Raw genomic sequence first — 12,712 nt, forward strand, 5'->3', positions numbered from 1 at the left:
GTCAGGATTGAAACTAGACACAGAGCCAATGCAGAGTAGTGCCTTCCATTTCCAATCCCTGAAGCTACCTAAGAGAATGCAGTAGTTGGTGATACCGAAAGCTGCCAAGAGATCAAGGAGCGCTAAGGTGATTGTACCCCCCATCCTAGCTCCACTGCAGATTATCAACTAGCAAGACCAGTGTGGTCTCCATAACTGCATATTGGCCTGAAATCCAACAGAAATTGGTCTAGATCAGTGGCCTCCAACCTTTTGAGCACCAGGGACCGGTTTCACGGGGAAGCATTTTTCCGTGGACCAGAAGAGGTGTGGTTTCACCTGCATCCTGTAGATGGGGCTTCACTTGTTGGTACAGACCAGTTTCTGGCATGCCGCGGCCCGGTGCTGATCTACGGACTGGGGGTTGGGGACCCCTAGTCTAGATAATCTGTTTCTTCCAGGGTCCTTTAGAGTTGAAGCATTAGATTTCAACAGCCATGTTGTATGAATCCTTAATTAAAAATAAATCGCTACTGCAATTTTCTCCCAAGTAAGTGTACACAGCATTATAACTTGTAATACGGAGAAGAAGCAGTAAATGAGATTAGTACATAAAATTTCAAAATAAAAACAGGTGGGGTGCCACAATATAGAGCTCTTTAAAATGTGTTCCCCTTTTAAGGCCCTCGCCATAAAAATCTGACTCCAGCTTTCTATGGTGTCACAGCATATGGTTAACAGTTTTGTCTAGCAGCCGGATTACCTGGGGGGAAAGTAGCATTTTATTGGCTTTTGAGATGTCTGCTGCCCCAAGCAAACTGGATGGCGTACATTTTGCTTGCTTAATGCATAATGTAAACCAGGGAGAGGCAACATCATGATCGTGGACACCAGCATACACACGGCACCTCCTTTTCTATCTCCGCGATTTCTGGGGGTTTTTTTTTTTGAAGAGCAACATGCTACAATGTCATTGTTTAGCATCGGCATCATTTGCACATGGAACTCCCCAGAGACATTTTTAGAAAGTAAAATGGTGTGTGTGTGTCCGTGTGTGTGGCTACAGCCCAGTGTTTTGTTGGATGATGTGAACATCTCCTAAGTGGTAGAATGCACCCTAGGGGGAAGTGAGCCTTGGTGTCCACGCAGCCATCCTGCAAAAGAGTCCGTGTGACTTTCCCAAAACTCTTACCTGTGTCTGTTGACTTGAAGAGGTTGCCTGCTCCTGGTGTATATTTGAAGGCAGCCTTTTTCCCAGTTGTTTCCTTTCATTTGTATTTCATGAAATCCATGCATGTTGAGTTGGTGAGCCATTCAACGGCTGTTTTGTTCTTCTGATTGTCACAGGAATTCCCTTTTTTCACTTTGACGACGTTTCCTCCAGGCTTCCTTCTCCACGTAGGTGGGGTCGTCAGCGCCCGCTCTGTGAAGCTCTTGGATCGTATCCACAATCCAGGTACGTTATAAGCCTAAATCTGTTTACATTTCGGTCTGACCTTGTCTCGTTGTGCATTTATGTTTATCATCTGCTGGAGGTAAGAATTTGGATAATGTTTAATGGTTAAGCATACAGAGTGTTTAGCAAATATTTCAGACAGCTTCCTTGTAATGTGTTGTGGTTGGGTTTTTTTTTTTTGTGTGTGTATGTGTGTGTGCCATTGAGCTATATAACTCACACTCTAGAAATAATTGCTCTCATTTTGTTTCCAGAATCTGAAATTTAAATGCCGAGTAAGACTTTGAATAAATAAGTGCAAACTTATTAAGTCTTCTGTACTATCTCTTTTTTTAAATCTATAAGTTTTGACGCTGAAGAACGCCAACTGACGCGAATGATGATGATTTAGATAAGGTTCTTAAAATTACATAAAGTGTCTTCAAAAGATCCGTTTTAACTCAATCAGAATTACATTTTGGAAAGAGGAAATGGCTTCCTCCAACTGATAAGGAAATTATTATAGAAAACTAAGGATGTCAGTGGAGATTCTCAATCATCCAGGTCATGGTTGTCCCAAAGGTGCTTTTCCAAAAGGCAACTGGACTTTCTTGGGGTTTTTTCCCCCCTTAAAAATATTTCGCTTCTCATCCAAGATTTTTTTTTTAAGGGAAAAAAACAAAGAAAGTCCAATTGCCTTTAAGTTTGCTAAAGAAGGTTGATTCCTAGTGCCCAATCTGTTCTACTAAGGCTAGAGCAGTGGTTCTCAACCTGTGGGTCGGGACCCCATTTGGGGTCAAACGACCATTTCACGGGGGTCGCCAAACAACGCAGTCCGCCATTTTCCCCCCCCTTTTCCTTAGCTGTGCCACTCCCTTTTATTCTACTGGCTTTTGAAAGCCAATAGAATAGACTCTCTTGAATAGAGTCTAATTCTATTGGCTTTCAAAAGCCAATAGGAATTGTCCAGGCTGTCTCTGCCCTGCTGAGCCCGCCAAAAGTCCCATTCTGCAAACGGTGCTGTACCAGTTGAGTAGTCCTCAACTTACAACCGGTTGAGTAGTCCTTGACTTACGACTGGTTGGGGGTCGCGGCATTAAAAAAGTTGAGAACCACTGGGCTAGAGAATGCATTTCAAACAAAGATCTTCTTTCTTGTAAGGCTGGTCTTTTCATTTTCATTCTGATTATAACCATGTTTTCCAGTCTAGTACCTTTTCCCATGGAACAGAATGTGCATTGGTCTTGGTGGAGTCTTAATGACTCAGGATTAGTCTGGGAATTATACAATTAGTGCAGGAACTACTAGAAAATGATTGTTTAGATTTGTCCCCTTGAAAAAAACATTCTACGTGCTTGGCCTAGCATGGATTTAAGCTGGGCTCTCCAAACATGGCAATTTCAAGACGTATGGACTTCAACTCCCAGAATTCCCCAGCCATCCAGGAGCTCAAGCAACAACATGACTCTGGCACAGAGACATTTTTCCTAAGATAGCATTAAAGACCCCATCCAGCTTTGCTTATTTTGTTTGATCTTTTAGCCAATTAGAGCAGCCTAAATGGTAGACAAATTGATGAAATTAAAAAAAAAATATTAAAGATCTTCAGTCTTTGATCAGAACGAGCTAGTCCGAATGGATTATATCTCTGAGCAATAACTAGAAGCAGCAAATGTGAATGCTGCAAACTTTATTAGGAGCACAAAGCTCTCCAAATAATGTTCTATTACAGGTTTTTGTTCTGTAGTTAACTGGTCCAGGGTCTATAAGAGACTGGGTTAGATTCTTGCCCTTCCCCTGCCTATCCAGTCTTTTTAATTAGATGGCCAGATTTCTAAATAAATGAATAAATAATTAATAATTCTATTCATATAACAGGGTCCTTCTTGCCAATAAAAATAAACTCTGATAATTGATTAGAATGGAAGTTAATTGGAATTTGCTTGCCTTTTTGTTGTGGTACGGCTGAACAAATAAATGTTTTGATAGGAGACACATTTTTTTTTCTCCAAGAAGTTTTGAGAAAATTTTCTTAGGAATGTACCAAGTTATCCAGAAGATTCCCTGAAGGCTGATTCCAGCTTGTAATCTTGTCTAGTCTTTTCCTATAATCTTGTCTAGTCTTTTCCTATAATTCACTCCGGTCCCTTCCCAACTTCCTTTTGAGCAGATACTGATGTGAATGGAAGTCTCCATTAGGAACAAAAACAGCCAGCAAATTTACCCGCTTGTGTATTGTCCTTGTCCCCAACCCCCGGTCCGTGGACCAGTACTGGGCCACGGCATGCCAGCAACCGGTCCGCACAAGCAAGGAAAGCCCCATCCACAGGGTATGGGCAACTCACAAAACCACGCCCCCTCCAGTCCACGGAAAAACCTCTCTCCACGTAACCGGTCCCTGGTGCCCAAAAGGTTGGGGACCTCTGCCTTAGGATATCTTTGATCATCTGAATTGAATGCTTCTGTAATTACTTTGTCTGCTTTAGTGGAAGATTACATTGAATGCAATGAATTTTTTTAACAAAATGTCAGAAGAATGATCTTTAGCAGAGGAACCTCTGTCAGGGATAGCTAATATCAACATCTTGACTGCAGCAGCCATGTTTGCCATAACAGATTCACTCTGGGACAATAAGCTAGCTAACATTTTTTTTTCTATTAATCCTCTCCTTATTAATTTTTGTGGCCATTGCTGTGCTGAATGCTTTTTTTACAAAGTGTAGCAGCCAAGGTCAATATAGTTACTACTTAAAATTTTGCCAAGCTCCATTTGTGGGGAAGGGAAAAACGGTTTTATGATGTTATTTATTTTGGATAATGAAACATCTGCAAGAAAACAACCAAGCTCCGAGAGCACCAAGGACCCCTCGTTTCAACCCTGAGCTGCAAATATTCCCCTTTATTGGTAAAATGTTTTTGTCCTACCTGAATCTTTGACAAGAATCAAAAAGAGACTTTGGCCTACCCATTTTAATTGTATTTTTTTTAAAAAAGATAGGTCGGTTTTTAATTTTCCCCATTCTCTGCTTTCCCCCACCCCTCAGGTGAAAATACCAAAAATTAAGACTCTCCTTCAGCCAATGACATTTCTTCTCTTCAGTTTCCCAAAGAAACTTTCTCCCTTCCTAATGCCTCTCTGTTCTTGCCAAGAATGGATAATTGCCAGATAAGACAAGATGGGCTCTCTCTGGTAGAGGTCTAGCCATGGTTTTTGTTCTATTTATACCCTGTTATCAAAATAATGTTACTTTCAACGTGGCAATGATGGGCATAAGGCCCTGGTTGCTTTTGGCTTTGGCATGAAATTTGTGGATCATCATGCCTACTTTTGTGCTTGTAGACACACGTCAACCACCCAATATGTAGTCAACTCTGTAAGAATATTTTTTTTAGATTTTTCTACAAATCTCCTTATTTATTTATTTAGGAATGGTTAGTAAGATAGTATCATGAAACATGATTAAAGTTTATGAGCCTTTCTAGCACAAATAGGAGAGACTTTAAAATGCATAAACTGCTAGCTATGCACGGAGAAATGTAACCCAAACTTTCAAAAGGTGGTATTAATTATTTTATTTATTTGTTTTACTTAACGCCTACCCTTAGATTAACGCAGTATATTCCTTCTGTCTTTCTCTGTTTTCATTCTCTTATTAACTCTGCTGTCTATGTCTTTCCAGTTCCTTTGGACAACATTCTCAGTTGTGTTCTTGTTGGGTGTGTGTGTGAGACTGTGTGTGTTCTTTTTCTTTCTTTCACTATATTCTGCTGCCAAAACTGATCTATTTATTTGCTGTTTTGAACTCAGCCTTTGTCGGAATTATGGGTAACACAAGATCACACAAACTACTAGACTGGAATAGTTGCAATTCAGGTATTTTATTAGTCATTCAGTACTACATACACTGACAAAAATTATGGCAGCTCAGTGAAGTCTTTTTTTAGAAATACCTTACCTCATTGCCAAGCTAAATGTTTCAAATTTCATCACTTTTTTAAATTGTGAAATTTAAAATAAATTTTACGATAAATATGGTAGGTGATATTGTGAAATTAAATCCCATTAAGTTTGTTGCTAGACTGTATATCCCTCATTATCCCTGTATATCAATATAATTTAAATCACGCTCCAAAATCTTTCCATTTGAAATTTAGCTTTTTCTGGACTAGAAGCAGGATTTTCTGTGTGGGTCTTAGTTACGGAGATATTTCATTTGAAGATTTTATCTGTATTAGAAGCAAAATATGTTGCTGTTGAATAAGACTTTCATACTGTTTAGGTTATTTGTGGATTTTTGATATATTTACAGTTTTAATATGGGTCATTTAATTTTTAAATCGTCCCATAATATAATAATGGCTAACTGAAGAATACAGCCAGAGCCACATTATCAAGCTACAATATTGAAGTAGGGCTGGAAACCAGGTGCATGATTAGATTAGATAAGATAAGATAAGATAAGATAAGATAAGATAAGATAAGATAACCTTTATTGTCATTTTTTTACTGTGGGCACAAAGGCACACATAAAAAATGAAATTTAGTTGCCCGCTCTCAAATCATTATGTATGATTTGGTCTGTGTATTGCAGGAGTGTCAAACTTGCAATGTCACATGATGTATTGTGACTTTTTTTCCATTGCCGGCAATGCAGTTTTGCCATGATACATCTGCCCCGCAGGCTGGCAGTTTGACATCTCTGTTATATTGGATATTAGGTTACTGGATTAAAGAAATGAAAAACTTGTGTCTTACTTATTCTTTCGTTCAAGATCAGATAATTTAAATAGTGCTGAGGACCTGACTATGCAAAATGAATGACATACTCCTGTCTGGAACCTATAGATGGAGAGTTATTTTTTAAAAAATTGGAGAAAACAGCTGATCAGAATGAGTTGTAGTATACTTTTTCTACAAATGAATATTCAGCTTGCTTATGTTAATTATGTTACAGTGAGTTTGTATTCATTTGCTTCACTGTAGGAAGTTTGAAAAGGAAACCCTATTCTGGAATCTCTTTTCTAGTTGTACACAATTTCAGTCAGTGAAAAAGCATGAGATACATTTATAATGTTACATTTGTACATTTACTTAGCCATTGCATTTAAATTCCACCCTTTGCCCCACTGTACAGTACTTTAATTCAAGGAAACAAACAGGCAAAGAAGTAGAAGTAGCACAAGTCTCTCAAGCTATTTGTGGTCTTATCTGTGAGTCAACAGCATAATTTCATGTGATTGTTTCCTGTCCAAGAAGGGTGATTTGCAAAATCATATTGAATTCTCCAGTTATACTAAATTGATGATTGATAAATTTACCACCTAGATTTTTGTCAATAAAAGCATTCAAAATAAATCAGGTTATTCTGTTTAATCATTCTGATGCTGTATTTGCTTTTGCTCTGAATATTGATTTAAAAATTTCAAAACCATCCACTGATGGTTATTTATGGTATTCCTAATATTTCTGTATCCCCAAAATTACAGGTCTGTGTACAGTTGATAAATCAAATCACAAAAACCAATAGGAACCATAAGCATAATAAGGGGAAAAAATCAGTAAAATGTAATATAGCCTATTATTGATTGGATAGGAAACAGAGAGTAAATATTAGATTCCAAAGTCCTGTCAGAAAAATCATATATATATATTTCACTTTTTTAAGGGCAATTAAAATGGGATTTAGTTGGATTTGGGGGATAGCATATTCTAGAATATAGGTATTCTGAACCCTTTCTCTGTAGACTTTTAGAGATTAAAAGAAGAACTTTGAATTCTACTTGTACGCTTATTAAACACAAAATAGATAAGAGAGAGAATGATTTATTTCGGTTGTAGATCAGCAGAGCAATTTATGAACTAAATACAATTCTGCAACCCAAAACAAGTTAATCAAAATCATTAAAAGCACATAAAAACATAACACACAAATAAAAATCAATGACCCCAGGTAGTCCTCAATTTGATACTCTAATTGTGCCCAAAATTACAGTCGTAGGTCATGCTGATTGTTGGTCATGTGATCCCTGATTTTACAATTTTCTCTGTGGTGGTTCTTAAGCGAGCCCATTGTCCATAATTAGCCCTTTTTGCCAGAATTAAATGCTTTTGCCAGAATTAAATGCTGGTTTCTGTCAGAAAGCATTGTAAATCATGGTCACGTAACTGCAGGATGCTGCAAGCAGTAGGAATGCAGGCCTGTTGCTAAGCGCCCCAAATGCAGTCATGTAACCACGGGATGGAGGGGATCATTATTCCTAATAATATCAGCCTTTTTTTATTAATGGCTCAGTGCAGCATCAGCGTGTTTGAATGTTAAAATTAGTTAACTATTTTTTTTTTTAACCTCAGCAATTTCAGTAGAAGTAGATTAACCTTTAGGATTGCTTACAGTGGCTTGCTTATTCCACCTAATACCGGTAACGGTAAACCAGTGATACAGTAAATTATTGTATACACTGTTTCTGGTTCCTTGACTATTGCTAGGATTGATAATTTCATAGTAGAGTAAATCATGGTTGGTTCTCAACTACTTGAGCACTTGTAAAGTCTTTTTTATTAATCATTTCTTGGCTTGATAACACTGTTATCAAAGACAAAACTTATTTAGTCAAGCTGCAAAAAAATGATTGAAACTTGTAAGGAATATGCTTTCATTTGTCTCTGAAGTTCCCTGGTTCAATAATGGCACCTCCGGAATATTAATCAATGTTGGTTAGAGAGGGAAATATTTCTTCATTTATTTTGAGCATTGCCATTTCCAGTATATGTGTTCTTTCATTTACCTCAGTTGATTGATTTTGTATAGACACTGACCTATTTGTATTAAGCGGTCTACAAAGGAGTATTGTTAAAAAAAATGATGGCCTATGTTGCATTGGAAAATCTATGGTTATTTGTGTTCTGGCTAACTTTAGTTCCTGCAGAAGTTCTACTACAATAGTTATGTGAATACATTTGCATTTGGGTTTGGTTCCTGTTCCTCAGAAATGGAGAATCTATAGTCCCTCAGATGTTATAGAAACATAACTCTTATGGATTTTTACGTGTTCACTGGCCCTTGTTCTAGACCTATTGGAAGGCTACAGGTTCTCTAACCATGTAATATCTCTGTTTCTGTGAAATAATGATTGTGTGGAACAGCTGCTTTAGGTTGGGCTTGCAACCAGTCGCATGCCTAGTGCCATAAGAGTTTGGCATGTCGTATTGGAATATTACACTTTCGATAAATTGTTTAAATTCTTTATTTCTGATTCTCCAGGTTCGGCGATAATTACAGGTAGTCCTTGACTTACAACCATTCATTTAGTGACTGTTCAAAGTGACAGTGGCACTGAAAAAGTGACCATTTCTCACAACCCCGGCAGTATCTCCATGATCAAGTGATCAAAATTTGGATGCTTGGCAAGTGGTTCATATTTGTGACGGTTGCAGTCGTATGATCTCCCTTTGTGACCTTCTGACATGCAAAGTCAATAACGGAAGTCAGATTCACTTAACAACTGGGTTGCTAACTTAACAACTTCAGTGATTCACTTAACAACTGTGGCTCGTAAAACGGTGTAAAATTCACCTAACAACTGTCTCGCTTAGCAACAGAAATTTTGGGCTCAATTTTGGCCATAAGTCAAGGACTACCTGTATAGGATTTTCTGAGTAGCAGTTGGAAGACAGTGGCTGGATATCTTTTTAACAAAAGAGAGCAAATGTTCTCTGGTGAAGCTTACGTTTCATTCGCTTAGGTCCACACAACTGGATAACTACTGTAGATAAATTCTAGTTGTGTGGACTTAGATAATACCCTAGCATAGGCATCAAATGGAAGTCTAGGAGTTGAAGAGCAATACCTTGAGAGTGACAAGGATTGTCTGTATGGATGCATGTGGTTTGCCTTTGCCTTCTTCCTAGGGTTGAGAGAGGCTCACTGGCCCAAGGTTAGCTGGTTTTGTGCCTAAGGCAGGAGTAGAACTCATAGGTTTCCACCTTTATGGCTTAATCTCTACACCAAACGAATTCTTGATGATAAAGGCTGGGGGAAGCAATTTAACAGAAAACAGAGTTGGAAGAGACCTTATAGGTCAGTGGTGGTGAACCTATGGCAGGTGCCAGAGGTGGCACTCGGAGCCCTCTCTGTGGGCACACATACCGTTGCCCCAGCCTTGCTTCCCCCCACGACCCCCTCCTCTCCATCAGGCCCCCTGAAGGAGAGTCACCCTCGAGCGTGGCCCACACGGAGCAGCACAGCCAAGGACATGGCAACCAGGCAGCGTAGATAAGACTCTGCCCTCACACCCCATCATGCAGTTGATGCTGCAGGGCATGGGTGGAGGGTGTGGCCGCCATAGCGCTGCTGGGCTGCCTGGGCGATCTGCAGCGGGCCCTGAAGGCAGTGAGTGGTCCTGTGGGCAGGCGGGGTGGGGCAGGGGGTGGAGCGGGGCCAGTTTTTGGGCACTCGGTCTCTAAAAGGTTCGCCATCACTGTTGTAGGTCTTCTAGTCCAATCCCCTGCTCAAGCAGGAGACCCTACAACATTTCAGACAAATGACTGTCCAATCTCTTCTTAAAAACCTCCAGTGATGGAGCACCCACAACTTCTGGAGGCAAGCCATTCCACTGGTTAACTGTTTACAGTTTTTATGGTTATTTTTAAGGATTACTAATGCTATACACATCATTAGACCTTTGCTTGCTTTTAGTATAATTATGTATTGATTGACTACGTGCCATCAAATAAGTGGCAACTCTTAGTGACTTAGAGTAGACCTAAGTCTTCTCCAGTCTGGCCCTGTTGGTTTTTCAGCAGGGTATCCGTTGCCACTATAATTGAATCCATCCACCTTGATGCTGGTTATTTTCTCTTTCTCTTTCCCTCCTTAATTCTCAGGAAGATATAATGGTTTAAGCCTGGTCACTTGTGCCCTGAGTGAGAATTCTGAACTGATTTGTTCAATGATCTGTTTCTTTTCTTGGCTATTGGTAATATTCACGTGAATCTTCTCTCAGTTTTTACAATTATTTCTCAACAGGAGAACACTGATTTTGTTTTACTTAAATTAAGACTAAATCATTGATTAATCATTTGATTAATCATTTCATCACTGAAATAAGTTAGGAAATTTCAGTAGTCTTTCTATCCTGCTCCTTCACTCTTTCTTATGCTCCTTGCTAATCCTTATGAAAGTAAAATGTCCATATCAGTGAAACACTTCTAACAATTGAATGTGAACATTTCCCTTTTTATGACATTTATAATTTATTCAAAATATTAATTACTGTAGTTTTACCAAGAAAAAATGTGTCACTTTTTAGCTTTTCTGACCTAATGTTTGGAGTTATCAACAACCTAATTAAAACAGATACTCAACTGCTTAATGGCATTCAACATGCTACAGTAACTTCTAATAATAGAATCGTGATGAATGCTCATTGTAATTGCTCTGCTAGTTTTATTAGAAGTCAAGTGTGTTGCAGTCATGCAAAGCCAGAACTGAGAATTGGGCATCATAATTCCTTAGTTCAACTTTTTCATCCCTTAGCTGTTTCTCATCACCCACCCCATGTAACCAATCAAGTTCAGGCAAGATGTTTTCATAACTGTCAGTTCAAGTGTGTTCTGGTATGCAGCTCCTTCCTTCTTCCAGCTGGATGACCTTGTAGATAGATAGATAGATAGATAGATAGAGAGAGAGAGAGAGAGAGAGAGAGAGAGAGAGAGAGAGAGAGAGAGAGAGATGATTAGAGACAAATAGATATATATAGATATAGATAGAGAGAGAGAGAGAGGGGAGAGAGAGAGATACTGAAGTTTAACTTTAAAGAAGAATGGCTGTATATTACACGTCATACAGCAAGGCAAACATTGAAAACATGGATTTTAAGTAAGAAATCTTTGGTGTAAAAATAGTAACCAGAAGCAGTTTCAATGTTTATAAATAACTTGATGTAATCAGCGGGAGGGCATTTAGAACTTAATATTGCTTTTACTGATTGTAGGATTTTTTTTTGTGATTTGGTTTTCTTTTTCTTTTCATAAGATGTTGTGCCCTTAATTTAGACAATAGCGGCAACATCCATATAAATACTAGTGTTTACAGTTTTGTAGGAATTTACAATGATTTCTCAATATATGACACAGTGATTTTGCTTTACCTAAATTAAGGTTAAATCATTGATTAATATTTTAATTAATGATTTAATTACTGAAGTAATGATTTCTAAATTTACAATGATGGTAAATTGCCTGTTTATTTACCGACACTTTATTTTCCAACCACACAGTGTCTTTTCTCATTTTCTTCTTTTTTTAATCGTCATTTATGTTATTCTTTAAGTGTTTTAAAATAAATGAAATGCTCTCTTAACAAAGTTAGTTGCAGCTCTTCTCATGTCAAGGTATTGCTGAAACTGTTGCCCTGTTGCAGGATATGCTTCACTCCAGCCCAGCTGTTAGTACAGGTAATCCTTGACTTACAATCGAGGTTATGAGAATTAGCATTTTAGCAGTATATGGATGGATAGATAGATAGATAGATAGATAGATAGATGGATGGATGGATGGATGGATGGATTAGATAGATAGATAGATAGATAGATAGATAGATAGATAGATAGATGACAGACAGACAGATAGCTGGATGTATTATGTATGTGTGTGTGTATATATATATATATATATATATATATATATATATATATATATAGAGAGAGAGAGAGAGAGAGAGAGAGAGAGAGAGAGAGAGAGAGAGAGAGACAGACAGACAGACAGACAGAGACAGATAGCTGGGTGTGTGTGTGTTTATAGAGAGAGACAGAGACAAACAGACAGACAGAGAGAGACAGACAGACAGACAGACAGAGAAAGAAGAGACAGAGAGAGAGAGACTGACAGCAGGCAGTTGTTTTTTTTTCCCGGTCCCTAGGCAGAACTTTGCTACTTTCTTTAAATGTGTCCTGCATGGAATATTCCTTAATGCTGAAGCAAGTAGAGGAGAGCATCCCATTGGCTTGATATATCTGAGTATTTATCTAGCTTTAAAGGGGGAAATTGCAATGTAATTTAACAGAAGCGTCTCCCTTTCTTGGCCTTCTTGCACAAAAAATGCAAGATGAGTGCAGGGTGGTTTTGAAAGTGTTTCCCATGCAGTGGTAAGACCCCATCTTTGAGGGATTGTTGTGCATTGAATCAGCAATCCCTTAGTGCTCTCTCAGCTTGGTTGTTTTCTTGCAGACGTTTAATTACCCAAGTAACATCATCAGTGCTAGATTAGCACAGTGCTACACTAGCACTGATGATGTGTA

At 38.4% G+C, this 12,712-nt stretch overlaps 1 protein-coding gene across 19 annotated transcripts in view; it reads left to right on the top strand.

The window, feature by feature from the left end:
* The window catches only part of C2CD5 (C2 calcium dependent domain containing 5), a 97,570-nt gene that overhangs the window by 36,217 nt on the left and 48,641 nt on the right, over positions 1 to 12,712 (top strand). For 10 of the 19 annotated variants that reach the window (XM_039347366.1, XM_039347360.1, XM_039347349.1 and 7 more), the window contains one exon: positions 1,327 to 1,435. In XM_039347366.1, coding sequence (XP_039203300.1) covers positions 1,327 to 1,435 — 109 coding nt within the window. Of the gene's footprint in view, positions 1 to 1,326; positions 1,436 to 5,222; positions 5,289 to 12,712 lie in introns of all 19 variants that reach the window. The other 9 variants (XM_039347356.1, XM_039347358.1, XM_039347363.1 and 6 more) reach the window with 1 other exon arrangement.

Source organism: Crotalus tigris, unplaced genomic scaffold (assembly GCF_016545835.1).
Source record: "Crotalus tigris isolate CLP2741 ecotype Arizona unplaced genomic scaffold, ASM1654583v1 scf7180000018068.1947079, whole genome shotgun sequence".
Taxonomy (NCBI): Eukaryota; Metazoa; Chordata; class Lepidosauria; order Squamata; family Viperidae; genus Crotalus; species Crotalus tigris.